Source organism: Emydura macquarii, unplaced genomic scaffold, assembly GCF_026122565.2.
Source record: "Emydura macquarii macquarii isolate MOO-44397 ecotype Brisbane River unplaced genomic scaffold, CSIRO-AGI_Emac_v2 contig_2205, whole genome shotgun sequence".
NCBI classification, from domain to species: Eukaryota; Metazoa; Chordata; order Testudines; family Chelidae; genus Emydura; species Emydura macquarii.
This window is the reverse complement of record NW_027132342.1, coordinates 19901647-19915978: the sequence shown is the minus strand read 5'-3', so window position 1 is coordinate 19915978 and position 14332 is coordinate 19901647. Positions and strand designations below refer to the sequence as shown.

Below are 14332 nucleotides of genomic sequence, written 5' to 3'. Positions count from 1 at the left end.
AGGAGAGAAAGCTAGATCAATTTGTAGGCTTTGCATTTGTTGGTTTGTTTCTGTGACTGAGGAGCGGTGCTGTATGTAGAGCTGAGCAAATTTCATGGGAAACTTTTTTTTGGCAATAAACAAAAAAATTTGATAACATCCAAACATTTGCGAATATATGTTAATTATGCCAATTTTTTTATTTTGAATTTTTATGTGAATCTGAAAAATGCCAAATAGCCTGATTTAATATTTTCTAACCAAAGAATTTTGATAGGTTTAGTTTGAAACAACTGTGTTTCAAAATTTCATTTAATTTTATTTTTAAATGTAAAAGCGCAAATAATATTGCAGAAACAAAACAGTTCAATTGACCCAACATTCAATTTATTTTTTATTTTTGGATTTTTCAATTTGCTGAAAATGTTGAAGATATGTTTTCATTTTGAACTGGAACAATTTATTTTTTAATTGTGCAATTGCCCACAGGCCAAAAAAAATTCATTTTTCACCCAGCTCTAATGTGATGACTCCCATTTACTTCAATGGAAATTGGATCATGTTCTAAATCAAGCTCCCACTGTCAGAGCAGCAAATCTCTTAGCCTTCTACTCTGGTTTTGCAAATAGAGTCTGTCCGTTTACTTATCTGGATACCATCAACACATCTAAACACCCCCACATATTTAAAACTATAAATAGCAATAACGGTCTCTTTTTCAGCCTGCAGGAGTGATACATTAAAATGTTTATAGTGTGAGTGAGTGAAGGGGGTGACTGGATACGTAGACCATCATAAGAAAGCTAAGCCAAAGAAATTAGTTTTGCATTCAGTGCGGAAAGTTTGGAAGAGACATTTGCTATTTTACTAGAAGCATGGAGCAAAGCACTTTGCCGAAGCCAGTCACAGCTCAGCCAGAGGAGTACAAGGAGTTGGATCACAGAAAGGGGGCTTCAGAAGAGACTTACAGGTACGCTGGGCAAGGGGAACTCAGTGGGTAATTAATGCATGTTTAATAGAAGCTCTAAGTTTCTGTTTAAAAATAGTTGTGAAACTCTCATGCAGCGTTCTTTCTGTTGTCAGCGTTCGCAGTCAGCCTGCGTCATTTTTTTTTCTCCTGGTATTTGCAAATTTCAATCCAGGATGAAGAACACAAATATTTGCAACCAAAATGACAAAATTCTGCACTTCCCCTGTCCTTCCCCGTAGGGAACATTAAAGTTCCTTGATTTAGCCTCAGTTAGAAAATTACCATTTTTGTTTAAACTGTTTTCATTGAAAAACTGTTGTTTCTGCATATGCTCTGAGGGGAGAACAGTGTCGGCTTTTTCACTGAGCACTGCTGAACTTGGCCTTTTTTGCACATTTGAATTCAGCCGCATGTACGCACACACACCCTGAACCATCCTATGTTCAGCTGCTAAAGCTTGGCCTGTAGGTGTTTGTGTGGTAAGTCTTAACTACAGATGGAGCAGAGCTGCCAAGTTCAGCTCCAAAGCTGGACTTCCCCTAAAATTTGGGGGTATTTGGATCTGGAGTTTTGAGTCGGATCATTACACAGATGGAGCAAGCTTAAGCTGCACAGTTGGGATCCCTTTTCCGTTTCAAAAGCAGTGACACCCAGCGAAGAGCCAGGGAACTGCTCCTTTCATTAATATTGAGCAACAGTTCATGGGCCAGTGGGGCTGTTAAAGCTACAGTCTCACTGAGGGGTATCATGGGCTTCATTCTCGTGCTTTGTTTCAACAGCTCTGAACCCTACAAGAGAATTATAGATCTATGGTTATCAATGGCCCCTGGTTCCCTTATGCTTTATCCGGGGGGACTGGGGGGGAGGGAGGGGGGGGAATCAGATCCTTACTGTCGTGGAAAAGAATCACACTGCTACATTTTAAAGTTGGATCGGGTGCAGCTTTAATTGTGACACACACACACAGTCACATAACCATAGCTATGGGGAATACTATAGCCATAGGGAAAACCCAGGTGGCTATAGGGAAGTCAAGCAGTATGTCTAGATGCTGGGCAAATGTACTTCACCTGGCTACCAGATACAAAAGACTTATATAGGGGTTGCTTAGGTTCATTTACATGTTGATCGTATAGTGGAATTTGATTAACAGTTTATACTTAACAGGAAAGACAATCACAATGCACAGTGGGGCACACCAGACGCCCTCACAGGAACACCCAATGAGTCACTTGATTATACAATCAGGTTTTCAGGGACCCTGGCTAACACCCGAAGATGGGTGGTGACACAATACTTGTTCAAATGCTAATTTGTATGGAGTAAGTCTCTATGGGGCCAGTAAGACAAAGGGGGGCAGGTACTGGTACTTATCAAAACAGTTGAAGTCTGTTCACACTTCAATAAGGCTTAAGGCTCATAACAGAGACTTGTCTCTTGGGTGTGGTTCAGAGACCTCTTGTGGGATTTTAACATCTTTATCCTAATTTCAGTTGAGGCATTCTGTTAATGGTTTAGCCTGGGGCTTCTATGTCAGTTTCAGGCTACAACTTCAGGCCAGGCCTTCTATGACCAGTTTCAGACCAGGCATTCTGTTAATCAATTTTATGATTAATTCATTGATTCCACATTACTCAGTCACTAACTGAACTGCAGGAATATCTTGAACCCACAAAACTGAGCTGGAAATCTCTCCAGAACAATATTTGGCACTTCTGGTGCCAGGAAGAACTGGGAAACAGAAGCATCCATAAAAATGAAAAAATATCTTTATAATGCTACAACTTATTTCCTTCTTACTCTTTTTGTAACTGGCACTTTCTAAAATAAAAATTACTTAAAAATTGAAAGCTGGTTTAAGCTAAATAGCTAGCTAGATTTTTTCCCCAACCTGTGAAAGGTTTTAGATTTAGTTTAAGTTTTGTGTGGTGAGTTCTTATTTTATCTTGTCCAGTTTCTCTGGCCCTAGTGATTATTGCTAACATTAATCTATCTATTTTAGGGTTTTACACTGCCACCCATCATGGTAATGTGTAAGCACCTTCCACATAAAATCAGTAGCAAAAATGAAGTCTTGATTGGATTGCATGGAGTCTCTGGCATGTCTCTCTTTTGGGGTAAAACATCAGCTTGGGGTAGGGATTTTGGTTTGATATCTTTAGATGTTATGAATTTCCTCTTTTTTTCTGTGATGGGATGGGTCTATTAGACTCTTATGTTAGAAAGACTTTTACTGAGTTATCTGTCATCATCAATAATTCTGTGCCCTACAGAGATGAAAGGGAGGCTCCACAAGGCAAGCTCACAAATTTGGATGGAACCGAGATGGAAGAACGGGTGAAATATTTGGAAGACAACCTCCGGTAAGTTTGGTGATCTGAAATTTTATTCCATTTTAGACTCCAACCCCTGGGGCCAAACAATTGTTCATGTCACTAAAGGATCCCTGAGATTCGCATCATTCTTGTTGTTTGTCTTCCTTGCCTTTTATTGAGACACCAGCCTCTTCTTTGGCTACGGGGATAATATGTGGCCCTCCTTGTCTCCAGAGGCTCAGTGCCCTGCCTTTGCACCATTCCTTGGCACTGACTCCTAGAGAAAGAGACAGAGAGAGGGTGACTAAGATCATCAGAGGTCTCCCACATGGCAGGGGCAAGCCATGGCCACTAGGCCAGACAGATATGTTTTCAGCCACATAAATCTTGGCTGTTTAGCTTTTTTGCTGAAGGGATGACTAAGAATTTGGGAGGGCCTTTAGCTTTTGCAGCTGTTATTATGTTATGGATATTTTCTTAACTCTAATTCTTTTGCATCATTCTCTGCCCCATGGAAGGGAAATGAATGCTCGATTTGAAGGCGCAGAGAAACGAATACAGGTTTTGCAAGAAAGGCTCAGGTAAGTGGGGAGGGTGAAGCTTTGATGACATAGAATCACAATGTTTTTCTTCTCAAGTATCTACCATACCAAAGAAGTCTTGTACATTTCCAAGTGGCTTTTTCTCCTTGCCAAGTCTACAGAATGCTTGTGGGTGTTGATACTAAAATAGCAACATGCTAGTGATTGGACCTAGCTTCATTGCTCCCACTTGGCATCTGCCTTCTTGGGTCAGGTCCTGAGGCTGCCATCAATTTCAGTTTGTCCTGCCAGGCAAATCTAACAATGTGATGTAACACCACTGCCTCACTAAGCCGTGTGATAGCATCTTGAAATTATGTCATATTGTGAAACAATATGATGACCTTTATTTCTGTTCCAGATAGTTTGTTGAATAGGTAATAGCCTTTGTGCATCAGTAGGACACAGGATAAAGCCACCCACCCTGATATAGAATGGGCAGGTGGTAAACTTATATTTGGCAGGGACTATGAGTGCAGCTGCCATCATGACATACTCTGCTGCTGGGGTAGAGGAAAGAGAGAGTCTTGCATTACTTAGCAGTGACCTCTTAACAGCTATTTAAGGGGTGGCATTGCAAGCTCCTAAAAGGAAGGACAGCAGCTGGGATGCTGATGAGGGTGGAAGGGGCTAAACTGTGTTCAGAGAAAAAACACAGTACCTTCAAGACACGCTTTACAAGCATAAAATACCAAAATGAACCCTCCCAAATGATCAAGAGTAGTGATGAGCAAATTTAAAACTGTTTGGTTCCAATAAACAACCAAAAGAAAGGATTTTTTTTAGCCTTATCTGAACTCCACATAACTGGGCTGGACATTGGACCAGAACAGGCCTTAGTGTGAGATTTCCTGCAACTTGTTCTGTTCCTGGTCATGATAGCACTATAATGAAAGCATTCTCTCTCCCTTCCAATCCCAGCTAGAAAAAGGAATTACAGAGGCAGCCAGTATAAGAGGAGGAGACTGGAAAGAGCTAATCAAATTTTTTCAAATTGAAAGGATTTTCTTAGAATTTTGTCAGACTCGAGACTCGGTTGATGTAGGACAAAAGTTCAGATTTTTTCTAGAAAGTGATCCGTGCTACAGAGATTGGAGCTAGATCCAAATTTCCCCCCAAATTCAGACCAAGTTGGATCCACAGTTTTGGGTCAACAAAGTATAGTAGGCTGGCTGTAAAGGCTGGATCTGGATCTGAACATCTCCAAAGAAGTTCTGATTTCTGGGTTTTGCTTTGTTCCCATCTGTGTTTCTTTTATTCAACTTGGTTTGTCCCATCTCTAGTCAGTAAGCAGCAAATGGAATTGATACCTGTGGTTTGACATCACAGGAGGCCACCAACGAGAGTGAGAGATTTGCCCAGAAATGAGTATTTTGTATTTTTGTTGCTCTTCTGTGAATTGCCTCTTCACCTGTGGCCAATCCCCCTCCTCCCATCTATGTAGTGCCTTTTAACTTGTCTTCTTTGAACTTGTTGGGACTCTACAAACATTTCAAACAAAATTCACGAAAGTGCATGAAGATAGCAGCACATGCTTCAGTGCTCAGGGAAAAGGGGATTTTCAGGAGTGAGGGAGGAGCAGTGTTGCTTGTCCATCAAAAGATGTTTATTACCCAAGGTTTTGACATACGGGACCTGAACCTGCTCTTATCAAAGTCGATAGGGGTTTTGATAGTGACTTCAGTGGGTGCTGGGTCAGACCATAGTTTGTAATAGACGTTACCGTTCTCCTGAGTAGATATATCTCAGCTAGGAAGTCCCTGCAGTATCCAAATGAATCCTATCTAGTGCCATGTGAGACAAATAATCATGTCATGACATTTTATCATTGTATGACCACACTGCATCCTCCCATCACAATGCAACAACACCGCATATGGCGGCAGCAGCATCACAACATTGCAAGGCCATAAATACATCTGGGCTATGAGAAGACCTCAATGCAGAGCTATGTGGCTGAAGAGGCATTGAAAGAGCATTTTAATGGCAGTGGTGTACCGTCGGTCTCCAGCATCTGGGGGCCAATCCTGCATTTGCACCACCCGCCTCATGCACCCCCACCCGCAGGGCAGGAGGGGTCCCCGTGCCACCCCACAGGTGCTCCAGGGAGGCGGGATCTGTACCTGTGGAGGGGCATGAAGCCTGGAGGGGGGGCGCAAATGCAGGCTTAGCTCCGTCACCCTCTCATCCCACCACTTACCCACCACGCGGCGCCAGCCTCTCCCACTCCAGCCCGGTGCCAGCTCGGACGGGAGAGGTCTCACCTATCAGCCTGGCGGAGGGGGGTCAGGCCAGCCCTTCACGACATGCAGAGGGGTGCAGGAGTGGGAGTGGCCGCTCCACAGCCTCCTGCGCACCTGCCTGTCCTGAAGGGCTGCCCCAGCACCCTGCACTTATCCGCTGCTCCAGTCCTGCAGCCCGGTGCCGGCTTAGATGGGGCAGCCTCACACCCCAGCCTGGGAAGGGGATGCTGGGCCAGCGCCTCCCCTGTAGGCTGGCGTCTGAGGGCCTGGCCCCCCCACCTCCCTCCTTGGTATGTCACTGTTCAACCATCAGTCAAAGTAAAGTGGTGCGGTGGACTGCTCCACCTGGCCCTTAAATTTTGGAGGTGTTTAGAAATTGAGCGATGATTGGATCTCTGTGAGAAAAATAGCCCAACAGTTATTGCTGCCTGCTGTATCCTGTACAATATCTGTGAGGCAAAGGGGGAAAAGATGCCACCAGGATGGAGGGCAGTGGTGAAGCGGCTTTCTGCTGAGTCAGGACAGTCAGACATGCAGGGATGCAGGTACATCCAATCTTGTGAGTAAACTGGAGCCAGAGTGTGAAAAGCAGAAGGAAAAGAAAAGAGTTGTAGAGCAAAAGTAGGTATTTGTAAATATTTCCTCCAGAGCTTATCTTTCTACAAAGAGCCTGATCCTTCTCCCAGTGCTGTAACCCCTCCATGCCACCCTGGCAGCTGAAGTGTCCCCTTCCCAGATTCGCAGCCTGCATGCGGCATGTGTACTATTGGCCACTGTGAGATGGGGGACTATGACACCTCTGTGTCTGACCCAGTACTCAAGTGCAGATGAAAGAAGCAAGCTCACAAGGAAAAAACCAAATGCTGTTTAGATGATCTTAGCAGCTACTTGAGAAATAGCCCTGGGAGAGTGATATTTTTCCAGACAGAAGCTGGTACACCTAGACACTTACTGGGCAGTGGGATATCAGTTTGGGGGTGGGAAGTGCAGAATAGAGACTGTGATGCTTGTGAATTACATAGCAATTCATAAATATTGCCAGGTTATTATTAGTGATCCCTTTATGAATTAAATCTCCATTATTCTTGGTGTTTCACCTTTGTATCTAGTTCTTTCCCATTTTAAAATGAACTTTTTAACCTCTGGTTTAGCCCTGAATTGGAAAACCTGAATGACCATTGTCAAGAATCATCTGTGCTGGAGATGTACGACAGGCTCAGAACACATGAGTGGGAGACAACCAAATGTGCTGCAAGTGACTCTGCCTTCCCAATGACATATGAAAAAAGTAGCACCATAATTAAGGTTTGTTCATATGCATATCCTAGAACTCAAACATATAGTCTGGAAAAAATAATGGCCCTGTAGGAGCCAGTCTAATGAGCTGCCATTTAGTAATTGCAAGATCAAGCAGGATACAAGATGTGACCCAAGAACCTCTTGATGCCAGCTGGCAGGGGACATAGGGCTACAGGGATCCCTTAGGTTCATCAAAAGAATGCCATGTATGGTCTCTAATGAAAGCCTGTGTCACACTTGACATCATAATCATTGTAAAACGAGTGTATGGAGAATATGTGAGAAGCCTAGAATATCTGCTGAAAATTACGCTCTGAAGGACTTGTAGTTGAAGGCAGGTCACTCAAAGGCAGCGCATCTGGAGATGAAAGGGGATCTCAGTCATCCTGGTTGAAAAGGATTTGGGATAAGCCTTCCTATAAGAGACAGGGGAATATCTTGTGAGTTTAGTCTAGGCTGTAGTAGGCATGTTATGGTTTTGTTTTATATGTTGCTATTTGTTTCCAGTATTCTTTCTTACTATCATTTGAATGTCTGTACTTTGATAAAAACTTACTCTTGTTTCACGATCTGTGCTCTGTGCTAAGTGCTCTGTGTTCAGCGGCGAGGTGATCCTGTGTTGGCTCTAGTAAACTGGTGTGTCCTGTGAGCAGAGAATCTGCGAGTTCTAAGAGTGTTCAGTGAATTCGAGGTTGGATGCTACAGAGGGACACTCGGAGGACTCGGGGGTTGGTGTGTGCCTATTCCTAGCCTGTACAGAGAAGTGAGGACTGTGGAGGCCTGGAAGGCAGGGCTTGTGTTGCCCGAGTCTGGTGGAGTCGGAGAGCTGACCCACAGCAGGCACAGACAAGACTTCCTCACACTAAGGGCAGGTGGTAGTGAGGTGCCTCACAACCCTACATGCCCCTGGGAAGTATCACACTAGGGCTGGCTACTCAGTCATTACCTCTTATTTTCCAGCCCAGCATGGCCTATGGAATGCCAGGAAGACCAACCTAATAGTGTGCTGCGCACATCTCGCATTCAGAAGAGCAGGTTCAATTCCTTGTTCCCATTTCTCACTCCAAGTAGGCATCAGCTGAGAGTGTTGCAGTATCTAGTCTGGTTTCCTTGTGATTAGCCTTGTGCCGTACTACAGAGGAGATCTAGCTTTGATTCCTAATTTATTGATCCAAATCATCACTGTACAATTAAGAGGGCAGCACAGGTGCACAGAAATTAAGAGACTGCTGTCAGAAACGTCTGCACCGACTGTGCCAGTGGGAGGTGCCCACACTGGCCCTCACTTAATTGAGGGTTTATCTCTACAAAGTACTGAGATAACTGCAAGCCCTGACAGCAGCATTTTTGCATGTGGATGCGAGGTGCCTTTCTGTCAGTTGAGGGATGTTACAATCGATTGACCTCGCTACTGCACATGAAACCTGCGTCTTGTACGTACTGCACCATGCTTCTAGTTTGGTCCTCATCATTATTTACAGAGATCTGTTGTTATCTTTGCACCGCAGGCTGTGTTCAACAAATGTGAAGAAGATCTATCGCAAAAAATGCGTCCAGTCTTTGAACTTCTTGAGATACCAATTTCAAATGAGACCACAAGTCTTTTTGACGGTGAACAGGTATTTAACATTACAGCACTGTAGAACCTGGGTAATGGCGGGAAGCTGGGTAACCTGTTTTGCTTTGCTACCTCTCTCCAGCCTTATGCATAAAAGGGAAAGATCTCAAGTTATCCCACTGCTGCTAAAACTGGTTCATCTCCCAGTCAGTGTGAGCAATGGTGGAAGCCCTAATTTAGACAGGCAGCTACAATGGAAATAACTTGAGCTAATTGTGAGCTGTGAGGGATGGGCAGAGGAGGTGAGAAGAACTCTGTGATTCCTTTATGTTTGTAATTGGTGTGACAGGAGAATGGCTGGATTGCATTTACAAAAGTCAGAAACTTCCTTCCACGTCCATGTTTGCCCAAACCCTTGGAGCTGGAAGTTTTGAAATCACTGTTTGGAAACATTTGTTTTCCTGAACAGGGCCGATAATCAGGAAATGGATTATTCCCATTTCATATCAGCTAATTCAGATTGTTTTGTTCTTTCTTTGGTTCATAGCTGCCCCTTGGGCTAGTAAGAGAGATAAAGAATCATCTTAAAAATCTCTATCTGAGCTATGGAGAAGACTTTTACCAAGCCGTGAGTGGGGTGAGTTAAATATAAAGCCTGGGAAGGGGGTTCCATTTTCAGACATGTCTGTGAAATGCATGGTGTTAAAAGACACACCACTGAGTTCTGTGTTGCATTGTCCACTTCTTCCATGGGGCTGGGATTCTCCAGACCCCAAGGATTCTCCTGTCCAGCCCCTCCCTTTTATTCTTCCTTCTTTCTCCCTCAAAGGGCAGATCTACACATAAAAGCCTGCAGCAGTGCAAACAGCTGTACTGCTGTGGTGAAGCCGCTACTATGCGGAGAGGAGAAATCCGCGTCTATGAAAGGCAGTAGCTATGTCGATGGGAGAAGCCCTTCTGTCGACATAGTGCTTTCTACACAGGGGATAGGTTGGTGTACCTGTGTCACTCAGGGGGTGTGGATTTTTCACACCCATCAGCGAGGTAGTTAAAATACCAGTCTAAGTTTGTAATGTAGCTGCACATTGAAACGCCTCTGGCTGAGGCGCTCTAGATCATTGGTTCTCAAACTGGGAGTCGTGACCCCTCAGGGGGTAGTGACATGGTTATGTGGGGGTCGTGAGCTGTGAGTCCTGACCCGGTCAGGTGTGGGGCCGTGAGCCTCCCTGCTTCCTCCTAGCGGAGGAACATAGGGAGAGGGGGCGAGTAGTAACACACAGATACTGCTTAACGCCCCCCCACACCACCAACATTCCTCCACACCCCCTAGGGGGCTGTGAGGGGGGAAACAAGGAGCAAAGCCAGGGCTCCCTGCACCCAGGTCACTTTCCCTACCTGGGCTGTGCTGTGAGGTGAGCATCAGGAGCTGCTGCTCTCTGCCCTCCCCTTACCCAGTCCAGGTGGGGAAAGTGACCTGGATGCAGGGAGCCCTGATGTTACTCCTCACCCACCCATCCCCCCACGCACAGCTCCCTAGGGGTGTGTGGAGGAGCAGCAATACATGCAGGTCTGTTTCCTCAGGTGGGCGCAGGAGGAGGTTGCAGGGGTTAGGGTGAAAGGGCAGTGGGGAACCCATGAGGGCCAGGGGCAAAGGGGGTTGCACTGAGAGGCTTGCTATATGAAAGGGGTCACCAATATAAAACGTTTAAGAACCACTGGTCTAGATGCTCCTCTCTTCATACCCTGTTAATGCCACACCTTACATTGGCCAGAAGGGGCTGCTAAACAATGTGTATCTGGCATTCATGCTGGGCCATGAGATCTGGACATACGTTACGTTGTGCTATGTGGAACTGAGACAACAGTAAGTGGATGCAACCCTGATTTCAATACCTATGTTTCAATTCTAAAAAAACCAGACACTGTTTCTTGTGGTAAATGTCTATAAGGGCTGCAATGGAGCTGTGTCGTCATCTTGCAGATTGGGCATTTCAAAAAGCTCTGTTTTCTCTGATCTCCTGAAAGGCTTTGTTTGTATATGTGGAAGAAAAGGCAGCCCAGGAATTTTGCCAGGCCTCTGGCATGCTGAGTCCCATAACCAAAAACTTCTGCTGATGGGAGATCAGACTAAATAAATGATGTGCCTCCCTCACCACTGTCAGTTCTGGCTTATGAATTCCATTACTGGTGTTAGTCCGTATATAGAAGTTGCAAACTGAGTCAAAGGATGGTGGTAGAATCTGCTTAACAATTAGCATAACAACATTGCAAAGCACCTACGATAATCACTGTTCTCCCTTTATTTTCAGCCTGCTCTTTCTCCTGATCTACAGAAGTTTCAGCCACTAGTGAAGTTCGCAGCAGAGAGCTACAAAATTTACTGTTTGTTGCTTCTTCAGAATCCACCCATTAGGGCTGTGTGGCACATAGAAAGAATCCCAACAGCTTGCATAGAGCATGTGGACAAGAAAGACTTGGATGACAGAATGCCATTAAATTTTCTGTGGCCAGTACTGGCTCGTGGGAGACAAGTACTTAGGAAGGCTGTAGTTTATGATTAAATGCAAGGCTGTCTGGAGTCAGATTATACCGCTGTGTCATAAAACAATTTAAAAAAAAATGAAAGAGCAGCCTTGCAGTTTGTGTCATTTTTGTTCTGGATATGTCTAGGTTTTAGCTCTTGTAGCACATACTCCTGGAAGGGGATGTGACACACAGACACATTGGTAACTGCTGACAAAAGGTTCGCTGCTTTGTAACCGCAATTCCTAATAGGTCTGGCAAGCTCACTTTACCTTGTACTCTGCTTTCATAGTAGTTATCCATGAAGAATGCCATGAGAGGTCTCAAGTGAAAGCCAGAGGGCCGCACTGGTCATTAATACGGTTGTGAAATGTATGTACAGATACTATGTGAGGAGTAATGTGTGTGCACTGAAAATATGTCTAGATTTGGTATCCAAGTATGAATCACCAACCAAAGAGAATGGCAGGTTTTCTTCCAGACAGGAGACAATATGTGTATCTCTGCCGAAATGTAAATGAAGCATTGTAAGCGAACACAATAGCATCCCTGTGTACATAGGAAGTCAACAGAGGCAAGGGAAGTTAATAGGGAAGAGGTCCAGAGGGGTAGCCATGTTAGTCAGTTTTTAGCAAAACAGCGAGAGTTCTGTGGCACCTTAAAGACTAACAAATGTATTTGGGCATAAGATGAGGCTGATAGTGGGATGGAAATTATTGAAATCCCGGTGAAATTCTTTGAGGGACTCTTTCCCATGGGTCCAGATGATTAAAATGTCATCAATGTAGCATAGGTAAAGAAGAGGTGTTTGGGGACGAGTTTTGAGGAAGCATTGTTCTAGGTCAGCCATAAAAATGTTGGCATACTATGGGGCCATGTGGGTGCTCATAGCTGTGCCACTGACTTGGAGGTATAGATTGGTTCCAAATCTGAAGTAGTTGTTGGTCAGGACAAAGTCAAAAAGTCACAAAGTCCCGTTGCCAGCTCTGCCCACCCATCGACTCTAGTGACAGCATCACTGGTCCTAACCACATCAATCACACCATAAGTGGCTCATTCAGCTGCACATCTGCTAATATTATATATGCCATCATGTACCAGCAATGCCCCTCTGCCATGTACGTTGGCCAAACTGGACTATCACTTTGCAAAAGGATAAATGGACACAAATCAGACATAAAAAATAATAACATCCATAAACCAGTCGGAGAACACTTCAATCTCCCAGGACATTCTGTCTCTGACCTGAAAGTTGCTATACTTCTCCAAAAAAACTTCAAAAACAGACTTGAAAGAGAAACTGCTGAGTTAGAAATTATCTGCAAACTTGACACATTCAAACTGGGTTTAAACAGAGATTTGAATGGCTATCTCATTACAAGAAGTAATTTGCTCTGATCACCCATTCTCACCTCCTTCTCAATGGTTGTCATTAGGCCTCAAGTACCCAGCTTTCATCCACCTACCCCATCGTTGTCTATGCCTTTGGATATGTATATGTTGCCTCCTATATATGTTACCTGTTTGCTGTATTATTTCTACCAACTGCATCTGAGGAAGTGTGCTGAAGCCCACGAAAGCTTATGCCTGCTGAAATTAAATTTGTTAGTCTTTAAAGTGCTACAGAACTCTCGTTGTTTTTGCTGTTTTAATAGGGAAGAGTACGCTGGAAAAAACAAGTGGCGGGAGAGTATAACTAGGGACAATGAACTTTCGTTGTATAAGGAGAAGACAAAAATACACCTTTTTACCCTGCACCTAGGAAGTTAACAAGCAGTGGTTTACATTGTGAAAACAGGATCTCAATCAACATTGGCTGAAATGCTGCAGAAAAGGCTTTGGGTGAAATCAACTTCTTTAGAAAGGGATTTAGCTTGTGAAGTTAAATTAAGGCTCTAGAAAACATGTGTTGATTTGATTTTGTTTTATATGTAACCCATTCTGTTTCCATCATCCGCACTCACTAGTCACCGGAATCTTTGACTCTCTGATCTTTGTTGATATGCTTAATCTTGTTTTCACTATTAATATATCAAAGCACCGTGGTGTTAAGCAAAGCAGTAATCCTGAGTTAAATCAGGCAAGTTGGTGTGTGCCCTGTCTCTCTCTGGGGACAGCAGCCCTGGTATTTCTGTGAGTGTTCAGTGGATAAGGGGCTGGACACTACCGGGGAATGCTTCAAAGGGACTCGGGCACTGGAGTGCACCTGTTGTTTGCCTGCAAGGTTTGGGTAGCTAACAGGCTGTTGGTATTAGGGCGCTGACACCCAGCTAAGCACAAGCAAGTCTCCCTCTTACTGGAGGTGGGGAGGAGGGGGAGGTAACATGGTGATTCTTAGTTCTAGGTAACCCGAGAACTATTGCAGGGACCACCTAGAACAGTTCAGTATTTACAAAGAGGGGACTAAAAATACCCAGACATCTCATGAAAAACATTTTCCTTAGAAATAATTCTGTTCCTGCCTGGCTCATATTTTTGATACTGATCACTCCTCATTATTTCCAAGCAGGGTTTGTGTGAAAATTGGTTCAACGTTTTTAAAATGTCATCTATTGCTTATTCTCCACACTTGGAGTCACAATGCACTGTGTGTGACATTGTAGCAACTTTCTTCACAACAACTATGATTTGACAAACAGGATCATGTCTTCTCCTGGAGAATAAGCACCAGGAGGAAATGATGATGACTTGTTAAGGAGAAAGTATCCTGTTTCATTCGCATGAAAAATGTCCTAAGAGCTTCTCCAGGGCGGGGGAGGATGTTAATCCGCAGCTTTCATGTTAATCCACTTTGCAAACTCTTGCACACACGCAACGCAATTCATTGTAAAGCACTGCCTGCAATTATCACCTACTCTGGAGCC

General features: G+C 44.2%; 1 protein-coding gene across 2 annotated transcripts; it reads left to right on the top strand.

The window, feature by feature from the left end:
- The first annotated feature begins 660 nt into the window (after window positions 1-660).
- On the top strand, window positions 661-13505 carry LOC137160787 (uncharacterized). Of its 2 annotated transcripts, XR_010921980.1 has the most exons (8): window positions 661-949; window positions 3223-3312; window positions 3783-3845; window positions 7240-7393; window positions 8348-8422; window positions 8896-9006; window positions 9493-9582; window positions 11255-13505. XR_010921980.1 is itself a non-coding variant. In XM_067559641.1 (7 exons), exons 1-7 carry the CDS (start codon window positions 855-857, stop codon window positions 11504-11506), a joined length of 855 nt encoding a protein of 284 aa, XP_067415742.1. In that variant the 5' UTR covers window positions 701-854; the 3' UTR covers window positions 11507-13501. The 2 variants fall into 2 exon arrangements, 1 of the variants encoding a protein (XP_067415742.1); XM_067559641.1 differs by lacking the exon at window positions 8348-8422 and having other exon boundaries at window positions 701-949; window positions 11255-13501.
- Window positions 13506-14332: the final 827 nt, after the last annotated feature.

Coding starts and splice junctions, on each gene's coding strand:
- LOC137160787 (XM_067559641.1), top strand. CDS start 855: ATGGAGCAAAGCACTTTGCCGAAGCCAGTCACAGCTCAGCCAGAGGAG. Junction 3,846..7,239: donor GTTTTGCAAGAAAGGCTCAG/GTAAGTGGGGAG, acceptor CCTCTGGTTTAG/CCCTGAATTGGAAAACCTGA. Junction 9,007..9,492: donor GTCTTTTTGACGGTGAACAG/GTATTTAACATT, acceptor TTTGGTTCATAG/CTGCCCCTTGGGCTAGTAAG.